The sequence below is a fragment of the Theobroma umbraticum genome, unplaced genomic scaffold (assembly GCF_002168275.2).
Source record: "Theobroma umbraticum cultivar Fairchild unplaced genomic scaffold, ASM216827v3 scaffold_44.0, whole genome shotgun sequence".
Taxonomy (NCBI): domain Eukaryota; kingdom Viridiplantae; phylum Streptophyta; class Magnoliopsida; order Malvales; family Malvaceae; genus Theobroma; species Theobroma umbraticum.
The window spans coordinates 5,918,411-5,931,971 of NW_018397255.1; the positions used below are offsets into that span (position 1 = coordinate 5,918,411).

General features: G+C 34.7%; 1 protein-coding gene across 1 annotated transcript; it reads left to right on the top strand.

The window, feature by feature from the left end:
• The first annotated feature begins 213 nt into the window (after positions 1-213).
• On the top strand, positions 214-10,711 carry TSK (tetratricopeptide repeat (TPR)-containing protein). The gene is made up of 19 exons (XM_021444977.2): positions 214-1,008; positions 2,525-2,701; positions 2,973-3,064; positions 3,753-3,851; positions 4,049-4,524; positions 4,615-4,658; positions 4,744-5,010; positions 5,404-5,551; positions 6,267-6,383; positions 6,929-7,029; positions 7,179-7,299; positions 7,496-7,608; positions 7,926-8,037; positions 8,223-8,327; positions 8,413-8,479; positions 8,587-8,707; positions 8,818-8,991; positions 9,322-9,439; positions 9,522-10,711. The coding sequence occupies exons 1-19, from the start codon at positions 298-300 to the stop codon at positions 10,046-10,048; spliced, it is 3,690 nt and encodes a 1,229-aa protein (XP_021300652.2). The 5' UTR covers positions 214-297; the 3' UTR covers positions 10,049-10,711.
• The last annotated feature ends 2,850 nt before the right edge of the window (positions 10,712-13,561 follow it).

Here is a 13,561-nt window from a genome sequence, read left to right on the forward strand (position 1 = left end):
TTTCAAGAGGATGCTCCAATACTTAGAACTTGAGACTTCAATTTGGAGGTCCTAGGTTCAAGTCTTGAGAATGGGATTGGGATGGCAGAGTTTTGCCTCTTGATGTATAGCCCAAAACCCAGTGCATCTCATATGCACAAAAAAATAAAATTTAGTTCGGTACATTTCTGATTGATAAATAATTACAGTATTTTTTTAATTTTATTGCAGAAAAAACATTTGGATCTTGCTAAGGATGCCAATGATCTTGTTGAGCAGCAAAGAGCCAGCACACAACTTGGGCGTACCTACCATGAAATGTTTTTAAAATCTGATGGTGACCATTACTCAGTTCGGAAAGCCAAAAAGTATTTTAAGTGTGCCATGGAGCTTGCTCAGACTCTCAAGGAGAACCCCCCTAATAATAAGTCTTCTTTTTGCAAAGAGTATATTGATGCACACAATAATATAGGAATGCTAGAAATGGACCTTGATAACTTGGATGAAGCACTAAAATTCCTCACTAAAGGTTTGGAGATATGCGATGAAGAGGAAGTCGCTGAGGATGATGATGGGCGTAGTAGGCTTCATCACAATCTGGGAAATGTTTATATTGAGTTGAGGAGGTGGGAAAAAGCTCGTGAACACATTGAGAAGGACATAATAATTTGTAAGAGAATTGGGCACTGCCAAGGGGAGGCGAAAGGGTACATTAATCTTGGTGAGTTGCATTACAGGGTACAAAAGTATGATGAGGCAATACTTTGCTACCAGAAGGCACTTAATTTGGCAAAATCCATGGAAGATGAGGATGCTTTAGCAGCACAAATCAATCAAAATATCAATACTGTAAAGGAAGCTATTAATGTAATGAATGAACTGAAAAAAGAAGAGCAGAATCTCAAGAAGCTTAGAAGAAAGATGGTTACAGCAAAAGGAGCACCGGAGGAGCGTAAGTTTCTGCTACAGCAGAATTCATGTCTAGATCGTCTCATTGAGAAATCAGCTATGATCTTTGCATGGCTGAAGGTTAGCTCCTGTTGCACGTGAATTTTTCTTTCTTTTGTTTCCTTTCAAGCATAATTGCATTTTAACATGGAAGACAGTCTTAGATGTCATCCAATTATTGTCATTATTTTTCTAAAGCCCCATGCTGAAAGTGCATTGGACATAATAGCACATAATTCTTTGGTGTTTGCTATGCTATTGATATGGTTTCAAATCAACGCTCTACCATATACTTTTTTTTTGTTTTGCTCAAAAGCTTTTTGTCCCTGATGCTTGCTTTGTCTTATACTGCATGTGAATATGGTTGCGGGGACTGAGGAGTTTGATTCATCATATTCCTTGTTCCTTTTTATAGTTGAATGGGATAAATAGCATGGATGGGATGCTTTTTTGCCATCTCTTTTTAGTTCTTTTTCCTTTTTGGTTATCAATATGCTATAAAGGGTACAGAGCATGTTAATGCATATATAACTAAAGAACATTGACAGCAATATCGAGTAGATGTTCTGGACGCTTAATGATATTAGATGGCATTGCAGCCCATTTATTTTGTGCTTTTAGTTTTAGGCAAATTACTCTTTTGTTATGTTAAGAGATTATTGTCTTGGATATGAGAATGATTATTGTCTACTTTTAGAAAGATTTGGTGCATTTAGAAAATGACAACAAAGTAGAAGCAAAGAAAAGTCAATTCAGGGATGTTTAAGAATGTGCATGATCCAGTACCATTAGATTCTCACTGTATGTTGTGGATTATCCGTTATGGTTTGTTTGCTTACTAGTTGAAGGGGTCATAAGGACTCAGAAAAAGGGATTTAATTGCTGAAAAAACTTAGGTGGTTATAGCTTGGTTTTAGAGGGTTTGGGGGATGGATAGTGTTTCTTGTAGTTTTGCTTTGATTTTTTCTGCTCTTCTCTACTTTAGGCTGCAATTAGATATGAAGGGTAAGAAATAAAAACATAGAAAAGTAGGAGAAAGAGAAAATACTAGGCTGTCCAAAGTGAGATTTTGCACTGTCAAATGGAAGTTTCAATGTTTAAAATACTCCTGGGCAAAGGAAGACTGGAAAAAGTTATTCTCTTATATGCTTACTAAAACATGTATTTGTAAAGGCTACTGGTGCTCTTTTCATAGATTTGTTGTCCAGTGATTCAGGGAAGATGGGTGGCTTGACTCCTAAAAGTTGAAAGAAGTCCAGAAAAACCTAGACTAGAAGAGGACCTTAAACCAAAAGATGGATAAGTTTCTTAATTTATTTAGGTGTATATAAGGCTTCTTAAATGGCTTCCATAGTGGAAGAAAACCATCTTAATTTCTTAATATGCATCAAAGCCTATTGTTGGAGTGTAGTCAGATATTGGTATTTTCATGTTTGCTTTTAGCATTGCTGTTTATATTGATAATATTTTAGCAGGATGTAAAATTGTGCAAATAATATCTGTATAATGTCATGGACTTTTGTAGTAGGTGAGTATTTTAGATTTGTTCTTGCATATTCAATATTGTCTTGCTTATGTTTTGAATATTTATGTTTAGCATCGTGAATTTGCCAAAAGGAAGAAGAGTATAGCAAGTGAACTTTGTGATAAGGAAAAGCTGAGTGATGCATTTTTAGTTGTTGGAGAATCATACCAGAAGCTCAGGAACTTCAGCAAAGCTATTAAATGGTACACAAAGAGTTGGGAAGGATACAAGTCAATTGGAAATCTGGAGGTGAGCTTGGTATTAGTGGTATGATCTGTTTAGTATATGATTCTCAAGTTTGTTGTTTGACTGAAGTATAATTAATTGAAACTAACAATTGTTTTATGTTTTTTATTTGTAAATGATCTTGATAATCAAAGTACAAAACTTAATTTGTGTTGCTTGGGATTCAGAGATGTTGTTGGTCCTGCTCTAGGGAAGGGTTTTGCAGTCAATGCATTGTTCTTGAATGTGTTTTATACTTGGAGGTGGATAAATTATTAACTGTTGTTAACTTCAGGGTCAAGCATTGGCAAAAATCAATATCGGTGATGTTTTGGACTGCAGTGGAGATTGGGCTGGAGCACTTGAGGCATTTCAAGAGGGCTGCAGGTCACGTTTTCTATCTTTACTTTCTTAGGTGCCATTTAGTTTTTTATTTTTTATTTTTTTTGCTTTCTGTTTACTATTCCATTTTCAAAATTTTGGAGTTGGGTCATGTTGAAAATCATTCGGTGAAAAATTTTTAAAAATGGCAAATAAGTTTCTGAAAAGTAGTAAACAAGAATTTCTCATTTCCTACTATTTGGAACCAATGGAAATAGATCCTTTATTGAGGTCTTCCCTTTGAGCTCTCATAAATACACATAGAAGTGTCAATTTCAGAGGCTTCAGGACAGACCTTGCATTTCTGAGCCCCATCTTTCATGTTGCGAAGTTATTTGAATCTAAATTTAAGTAGTTGGATCAAAGGATTTACCTTTGTTTCTTTTGCAGTCATCGGATGCTTTAATTTTTCCTTTTGGTTGATGCTTTAATTTTTCCTTTTGGTTGTTGATTGTTGAAGTTATGACAATAAGGTATTCCAAATCAATGTCTTGTGCCATTTTAGCAAATTGCAAGTGTTTGCAACCAAAGTAGATGCTTAAATTTCTGATTATTTGTTTTGCATGTGTAAATAATTATCATCCTAGCACACCAGGTCATTATTTTGAGTTTTCAAAACAAATCAACGAATTTAACTTGTACTTGCTTTATTAGTTTAAAAGTTTAATTTCTGCTCTGTTTTACCATACTGCAGGATTGCTGCTAAAGCTAAGCTTCCTTCTGTTCAGATTTCTGCATTGGAGAATATGCATTATAGCCACATGATAAGATTTGACCATGTTGAAGAGGCCAGGTAAATTTGCTTACATGAGCCCTGATTATTTAGCTGCTAGCTTGTAACTTTTGAAAATTGGAGTTTCCACAATTCAAAAGGTAATTTTTTTAGATTTTAAAGATTTTAAGGGCCAAATATAGATTCATGATATTGTCTTTTTGGACTTAGGAGACATTGGTCTTTATTATTTGCTTAAGACCATTGCTATTCTGTAGGAGGTTGCTGCTTGAAATTGACAAATTGAAACAGTCAAAAACTAAGGAGCTTGAAGCAAAACATGTCACAATGGATTGCTGCTCTGAAACTGACACAGAAGGGAATGATCATTGCTCAGATAACATGTCTAATGCATACTCAGGGGTGATGAGTAAATCCAATTCTAACAAATCAGCATCTTTAGCTGCTAGTGGAGAGCTGTATGATGATTTACCTCTAATTTCACTTATCCGACCCAGCAAAAGATTGTCCAAAACTGAAACAGCCCCCTCAGGAAAATACAATAGTTCTACTGAGGCAGATGAAGCTTTTCCAAATAGTTTGTCCAAATCAACAAGTAATCAGCAAACAGTTGTTGGTCGTAAACGTGTTCGTGTAGTCCTCTCAGATGATGAAGGTGACATGCATGATGAAGTAGAAGGCTCTTCAAGAAGGCTGCATGAATGTCCAGTTAATGTTGCTGCTTCAGACGAATGTGAGTTGTTAGTGTATTTGACATACATTCTTTTGTTCCCGTTAAAGGTTTACGGTAATAATTTAAATGTATCATTTTCCCTGACTGCAGTTAAGAGTAAAAGTGGTCCTGTCCGTTCTGATTATAAATCGCAGGTATATAAGCAACTGGAGTAGTCCTGAAGAATATTGTTAACCTTGTGAAATTGGTGCTTAATTGCATACTCCTTTTGTTTCGCAGGATTTCTCCCCAGTTCCCTCCAAAAGTCCCATCCAGCACTGCAATCTTTTCAATGTTGAAGAAAGCACTTGTTCATACAAATCCGTGAGCCCCAATATAACTGTTTCGAATGGAAAAATTAACAGATCTCTGAGTGATGCCGAAGTTGTTATTGTTTCTGGTTTTGCTGCCAGCACTTTGAAATGTGACATCAATGCCTCTGAGAACTTATCGCACAAACATAATGCTCCTCATCTCAAGTTGCATACTACTGATAATGAGGATGATGTTAGTATTTCTCATGCTTTTTATGTACTGCTTAATTTGGTCAGTGATTGTTGTCATTCTTTTTATGGAAAATGTAAAATGTGCAAATGAGTAGGTAGTGCTGCCTATGCATTTTTCTTTTGACATGTTTGTCAAGAAATAAAATGTATTTGGTCCATTCTCTCTGAAATCTGTGGCTAATCCTTTAACTTCTCCTTATACTAGAACTCCAACAATGTGTCTGCAAAATTGAATGCAATGTTCTAATGAAAAAGTGACTGTTAAAAATCTCTGTTGTTCATGTGCATTTTTTTGGAGCACAGGCGGCCTTAATGGTTTCTTAGATGCCTTTTTAGGTAATGCTGCTATAATTATGAATTCTTTTGTTTGCTTATTCTGCTGCTTATGCTGTAGGGCTGCATAACATTTAAAGTTGATACCAGCATGATAAATGTGGAATTGAGCTCATTTATGGTTGCTGATAAGATAAGCATTGAGTCTTTGAAGGTTGAACTAGCTTGCTTATATTATTTGCAGCTTCCCGTGGAGAAGAGATCAAAGGGTAAGGACTTATTGTCAAAATTTACCAGTTTCTTTCTTAATCAAATTCTGGGTGGGTGAGAACAGTAGAAAGCTTAACTGGTCTAGAATGACAGAGCAACTTGTTACGATTGAATTGCGTGCATTGTCAAGAATGTAGCAATCTTTAAGCTTCTGCAGTAATTGAAATACGAAAGGATGTTAAAGTAATTCAAGATATTGACCAATCACCACCTTAAAATCTGGTTAAATATTGCATGTCTCACAAAATTCTTTATTTGAAGTAAAGTGATAGTACTTTTACAGATATCGTGCTTAGTATAATACTATTGAAGTTGCTTGGCAGTGGAATGTCATAGAACTGGCTTTAATATGAAGAATTGAAGTCACAAACGGTGGCAATAAAGAATTGTACAACTCTTCTTAATATTGAATTGGGGACAGAAATGGTTAAATGTTGGACATGTGCCTAAGGACACTACCAACAGTGCATGCACTTTTGCATACGATTAAGACTTGCTTTCGGCACAAATTTTTTAAATAAATATATATAATGGCACTAATGAAACTCTTGTGAAAGGAATGGAAGAGTTCTTGTGGTTGCTATCATCACTTCTTTCTTCCTTTTTCTTTACTCATCATTTGCTGTAATTGCTGCATTGTTACTCCTCTCACTTGTTCAATTATCTTTATTTCTGTCCAGATTTCTTACAGTTTTGTGAATGGTGTCTTCTTAGGTCTGTTGCCCATCATTCAGAACATAGAATGTGGTGGAAGACCTCTGGAATCCTTTGAAAACTTTGATTCTCTAAGGAATCATCTGAGGAAGGTTTTGGTTGATGTTGTTATTGATGGTATGTGTAACAATTGACTTCCATCATCCGAAGTAATGTTATCATAGATTCTAGTAGTTCCTGCAGGTCTAATTACTGTGGCATTTATTTTGGTGCTGCTGTGTCTAAGCTAAATTATTCCTGTTTCGTAGTGCATTTCTTTCTTGTTCATGTCAAATTGCCAACACTAACTCCTGTGTGAAGGATTAGTGTCAATCAAGTTATATGAACAGGATTTCAATTTTTAACATGGCAAAGTACCATTTTAGCTGTTTAATCCTGATTTTTGTGCTCTGTCAACTGGTTATCTTGTGCATGCTTCTTTGAGATGTTTTAGAGTAAGGATCATCCAAAGATGTTTCCCCAAACTGAATTATGAATCTTAATATTCTACAGTCAAGAAACAATGTTGACCATGTATGATGCTGTAGGCTTCTAGAACATTTGCAAGCCAGAAATAGCTAGCCAGATTATTCTGTGCATTATAGTTGTCATATTGTTTTAACTTTTTCCTTATATGAATTTCATTGCTAGGAGATGATTTACATCTCGAGTTATCTTCACAGGATGGGTCCAGAAGCGCTTGATGAAATTGTATATTGACAGCTGCAATGAATTATCTGAGGCACCAAATATGAAGTTGCTTAAAAAATTGTATGTTTCAGAGGTAAGAATGTAGATTTAATAGTAGTTTCTTGGTGATGCAATACTTTATATTGTTATGCATTGTACAAATTGCTGCAGGGTAGCCTATTACATCACACTTGGAAGCCTAAATGGTTTTATTCAATTTTCTATTTACTTTTTGTGTACCAGATAGAGGATGATGTTGATGTGTCTGAATGTGAACTGCAAGATATATCAGTAACTCCATTGTTGAATGCCTTATATACGCATAAAGGGGTTGCCATGCTAGACCTTTCTCACAACTTGTTAGGTATAAAATCCCATTTCCGTTCCATCTTCATCAAAGTTTGCATGTATTGTCAGTCTACAAGTTGTTATTCACCATTTGTTTTGATATATTTCATGAACAAAATTAGTTCAATTATTTCAGGCTGTAGTTTTTCTTGAAAATGAATTATCCTGAATTCCTTTAATTATTAGTGGTCCAATTGGTTGCTGTTTGCCAGGAAATGCAACAATGGAGAAACTCCAACAATTTTTTTCATCATCAGGCCAAAAATATGGTGACTTGACTTTGGATTTGCATTGCAATCGATTTGGTCCTACTGCTTTATTCCAGGTAGGTAGCTACATTAAAACCATTTTCATTCTGCAAGTTCAGAGCTTCAAAGTGTCTTATTTGTTTCATTCTCTTTTTAAATGAAACAACATCCTTTGTTTGGCATTGGGCTTTTCATCTGTAACTTTGTATTTCAAGGTTCAATTCTTTTCCCCAACACTGAAGCATGGTAGTTATATTTGAATGTTATACTTAAATATTGCGAGAATGCTGATATTCTTCACAGAAAATAATCTTCTAATTCATAATTATTGCAGTTCGAGTAATTAACACCTTCTTTTGGTGTCCTAATATGTTCAAATTTCCCTGATTATCAGATTTGTGAGTGCCCTGTGCTGTTCACTCGACTTGAAGTACTTAATATCTCTGGTAATCGTCTCACTGATGCATGTGGATCATATTTATCAACCATCCTTGAAAAGTGCAAAGGTAAATTGCAATCCTTACTGTTCAGTCAATTTTAATATAGGCTTCATTACATTTATTAAATGGCTTATCGATTAGTTTTTGCCTTTGGAATAATGGTGTTGTCAGATAAAAATCTCTGTTTTGTATTAACTGAATATAGATTCTTTTGCTTGAATATTTCAGCTGATGTCCTCTTTGATCTTTAGCCCTGTACAGCTTGAATGTAGAGCGCTGTTCCATTACTTCCAGAACAATTCAAAAGGTTGCTGATGCACTTGATACTGGATCTGTACTATCACAACTTCTCATAGGTATGCTTATCAAATCAGTGAATAATCCTCTATAATTCCTTATTTTTTTTTTGGAAAAGCTCTCTAAGCATCACTCTTTTGGCAGGATATAACAACCCTATATCTGGGAATGCCATCATTAATTTATTGGGCAAACTTGCTAAAATGAAGAGGTTTAAGATACAGAGAACTTTTGTTTTGTTTTTCTTGATGTAGTTTATAATTTATAAATGCAGAAGCACCTAAGCTTCAGTCTTGCTGATGTATTATTTTTTTTCAGATTTTCAGATCTTAGTTTAAATGGCTTAAAACTAAGCAAGCCTGTGGTTGATGGCCTTTGCTACCTTGCTAAAACCTCATGTTTGTCACGATTGATGCTTGAGGGCAGTGGTATAGGAACTGTAAGCAAAGTTTCATGTTCCCAGTTCTTTTACTTCAATATTAGTTTGCTTCAAGTGTGTGGCTTAACTTTGTTCTTCTGCTTGTGATTGGGTTCTGATGTCATTTGCAGGATGGAGCACTAGGATTGACTCGATCATTGTTCAGCTCGACTCAGGAGCCTTTGAAACTTGATCTGTCTTATTGTGGAGTAACATCTACATATGTTTATGAACTTAACACCAACATTGCTTTCATTAGTGGCATTCTTGAGCTGAACCTTGGAGGAAATCCCATTATGCTAGAGGTTTGTATATATATCAGATTATGACACTTTTGCTGTATGCAAGTGCCTTGCAAAAAACTGTTTAAAATTAGTATGAACTGCAGGTTTTGGATTTTGGATTTGAGACACAGATGCAGTATATCTGTTCTAGGCTAGTATAATGATCATTTTTATTTATTTTGGAGAGTATGTAATGGAAATCAATAGCTTTTATTCTGTGCACACTATGTGGATTTACCTTAAATTGTGAAGATAAGATAGAACATAAGAGAACCATTGATGCCATAATTTTTCTTCAGCTTTGAATTTAAGATTACTTTCTGTGGAATATGATTGGAGCTATGAACACAGGGTGGCAATGCATTAGCGTCACTGCTTATCAATCCTCAATGTTGTCTAAAAGTTTTGATCCTGAACAAGTGTCAGCTGGGGATGGCTGGAATTCTTCAAATAATTCAGGCACTAGCAGGTTAAATTACCGATTCCACTGTGATTTTTAATATTTCTATCAAAATTTAATTTTCTGACTTCAAAGTTGGTTTTCCTTGCAGAGAATGACTCTCTAGAAGAGCTCAATCTTGCTGATAATGCTGATACAAATAAGCAGTTAACTATACAATGTGATAAATTGACAAAAGAGAGCTCAGAGTACTTACAGCCAGACCACACCATATCTGAACCGTATCTTAATCAAAGTGATGGTGAGCAGGGCGTGTGTGTTATTAACACAGACTGCGGTAAGCTTGAAGTTGCTGATAGCGAAGATGATGAGGTAAGGGTAGGAACAGCTGCATGTGAGTTCGATAACAGCAGTGCAAGCTCATGCCAGAGAAATTCGTCTATGGAGTGCCAGTTCATTCAAGATCTTTCCACTGCCCTTGGCATGGTAAAGCAGTTGCAGGTGTTAGATCTTAGCAATAATGGGTTCTCAGTTGAAGCTTCCGAAGCTTTATTCAATGCTTGGTCATCAGGTTCAAGGGTTGGTTTAGCTTGGCGGCACATTGATAATCAGACAATTCATTTGTCAGCGGAAGGAAATAAGTGTTGTAGAGTTAAATCCTGCTGCAAAAAGGATTAAATCTATTGCTTCCAGGTGGATATTGACTCGTTGTATGATCACCTTCATAGCAACAAACCACTCATCGTAGCAACACATTCCCACTGATGTTGTTCCTGTCAGCCATTTTTAACCATAATTTCTCTAGGATTTGTATTGTATCGGTTCAACTGATTGGGAAGTGTATAGGTACTTGATGACATATCAAGGAATAGAAGATGTATATATTTTCTCGATCAAGAGTGAATCAAGAACTAGGTTCCAAGGTCCAAGCTCCAAAAGCCTAAGCAAAGCCCAGGCCCAAGCTATAGGTTAAATCATGAGATGAATTGGTCCAATGTCATAGTATCTGACTATGTCGGATCCAATACTAAATTCGTAGCACTGCAACCGATTGGGGCACAAAGCTGGGATTCTGCAATATTTTTAAGATCAAATGAACTTCTGCCTTTGAACAGAAGACATGTTGAGCTGTCTAAGTCAAACGGGATTCCAATGTGAAAGCTTAAACGCAGCTCCTTTTGTGATTCTACTCAGTATTCTTAAAGTTTTAACTTCTCGTTTCTCTCTGCTGCAATTTCTTATACATAATCAGTAGGCAAATCTTTTTCTTATGATGATTATGGTTCACCTCAGCTCATATATGCTTTGATTTTGGTAAAGAAAGGCCCACAAATGTTTTTTATTTGTAATTTTTTTTTGGAATTTTTTAGATAAAGAAATTGAACCGAATTCTCTAAATAGAACATACATGTATTTAGTTACTCTCGAGTCAAACTCTTGGGTCTTGTTTAAATTATATAAACTTTAGATTCTCAACATTATTAGTGTGATTATATTCCATTTTGTATTTGGATTAATCTGGATTTATTATATATGCGCACGTTTGGGCCTTTAATCACTTTTAGATATAGGACAATACATGAATGGAATCTCAATAATGGAGCTCCTAACAGAGATTAAATAGATAATGCTTTACTAAAAATTAAATCAAGAAAAAAACAAAAGCATTGGTGCCTGTTTCCTCCTTTTCAGAATTTGTCAACTCTCTATATAACCTAAATGATGGTACATTTCTTTGCTTATAAAAAATGTAACCAATATAAATAATTGCCTAATTTCCTATATATATATTGGTATAATAATAACACCACGGTGTATATACTGTTAGCATTATGAGGCAAATGAGACTGTTTTCCATTTATTCCCCTGGAGCACTATGAGTAGAATCATCATGTTGAGTAATTCAATGCTTAAATTAGGTGTCATATGCAAATGAGTAGACTATGTTTTGTACATTATAAATAAAAACAATTATATATGTTAAGATTGATACGTGTTATGTTTTAATTATTTATTATTTTTCAAGAAATAGTAACGACCAAACAATGCCTAAATGATATTTCTACCCGCACACAGAATGGCATGGGTAAATGATGATGAAGATGATGATGATGATATATTTTATAATGATTCACTTTCATGTGATGGAATAAGGTGGTGTATGCCAGTTAATGGATTTGTACATTATATACAATCATAGAATATGAATGTATATTTCATTTAAGTGCTCAGAATGTAATAATGTCACAACTCGTATCCAATTAATTGAAAATTGAAATGTAAATGATGCTTTATTCAGCAAAAGGAAAATGAACAATGATTTAGAATAATTTGAGTGACAAACGAAAGTTGCCACATTCGAATAAGATTAATACTCTTATATTATTTGGAACATGAGAAATTAATTGCCTGCAAGAAGAAAAGAAAAAAAAATTCAATCTTTTCTAATCACACATGCAATTCATATTGAACATAATTGTTGGAGTAAATTAAGGGTAATTATAAACCCTAAATCCCATTATTGAATTCACCATTATATTTTTGGGCATCAATCATTTGGGAGTCCATTAAGTCATCTAAACACATCATGATGGACTCTCTCTTCAATTTTGGTATGCATTATTCATATCCTCTTGATGCTTCCATTAAGACATAGCCAAAATATACAAGTAAGTTATATCCTTCCCATAAACCATGTGAATGTGAGTAGCAAATAGCAATATATACAGTAATTATCCATAATTATGTGTTATACGAGTCATGAGTTAGCAGATATATATATATATATATATATATACACATATATGGGGTAGCCATCGAAATTGTACAAAAAGTGGAAAGTGGAGGGGCATGCAACTGCTTCTGAGTTATATGACATATCATTTATTGCTAGAGTGTTCTTCCTTTATGGATTTGTTTGTACAATTATTCATTGCAATTGAGATATCCACTCTACTGGAATCCATTCCAGGAAATTTTTCTTTCTTCTGTTGTCGCCCTCTTGTCCTTGATGATTTCGATTAGGTAAACTTGTTTGTCACACTTCCAATAATTCATGCATCAAACCTGTGGAAGAAATTTCCCTGGCTGTCTACCAGCTATAGATATATGCGCCAAGGCATCACAGAACTTTGATTTCAATGCTTTGTACTAATTAATGCTTTCTTTGTATGCACTTATTTTCACTATTGCAATCCATGTCTTGCCTGAAAAATTATTATATAAAACCTTCTAATCTCCTCAAATTCTATACTAAATTATAATTTAACACAAATGAATCTACGATTCAATTACCATTAATATAAAGAGGATTCCGTTGATTCAATTACCATTAATATATATATATATATATATATATATATATATACCACTAGAATATATCATTTTTGAATGTATAAATTCATTCATGATTAACAGGATGAATAATTTTTCCCAGTAATTAGTATGTATTTTTCCCAACCTTTAAAAAGCTAGATTCAGTAATTAATGGCGGTGGGGCCTAAACTTCAATTTTTAACCTTTGCTGGCTGCAGTCATTGGTCATTATTAATTTCTTTTACAACAGCAAACTTTGAATTGTGTCATTTGTATGAAGGCCTGCCCTTAATTTGGGCAATGAATCATTCCTCCAATAGTGGATTGGGCATTACCATCATAAAACTTGGGGGACGCATTCATGAGGAAATGAAAGCTAAGTTTTATGCATTATCTTAGCATATAATAAAAAATGTTCATTATTCGCCGTCTTTAAACGACAAAACGTGGCAAAAGTAAGCGTCTTAGGTTCCGAAAATCATCATTAGCTGGATTTCTTCAACGTAATTAATTTCCATAAGCTCTAATTTTTTTTTAATTCCAATAACAGATAGTTGGGCAGGAAATAATTTGGACCCACATTTTCTAGTGCAATTGCGATGATTACATTTCCTAACTCTTTATTTAATTGCGTTACTGTTTGGGTTTCTTTCGGATTCTTTCTGCCATGAAACAGGGAAAGAAATCGATTACTATTTTAGTCTCAGTCAAAGGACGGTACCAAATGAAATAGCTCTTTTAAGCAAAAGGGCAATATTCAACATGGGGGCCCCTTTATTTCTACGACCAAGAAGAAAAAAGAAAAACCACCCCCAAACGGGCCCTAAGCTATTTTTCTTCCTTCAATAAGGATAAAAAAGTCAGCAAGATCACATG

What these genes read in the sequence shown, in the direction of transcription:
- TSK (XM_021444977.2), top strand. Translation starts at nt 298, where the DNA reads ATGTTTTTAAAATCTGATGGTGACCATTACTCAGTTCGGAAAGCCAAA. An exon ending in GTCCTACTGCTTTATTCCAG is followed by an intron (nt 7,609 to 7,925) that starts GTAGGTAGCTAC and finishes CCTGATTATCAG; the next exon opens with ATTTGTGAGTGCCCTGTGCT. An exon ending in GAAATCCCATTATGCTAGAG is followed by an intron (nt 8,992 to 9,321) that starts GTTTGTATATAT and finishes CTATGAACACAG; the next exon opens with GGTGGCAATGCATTAGCGTC.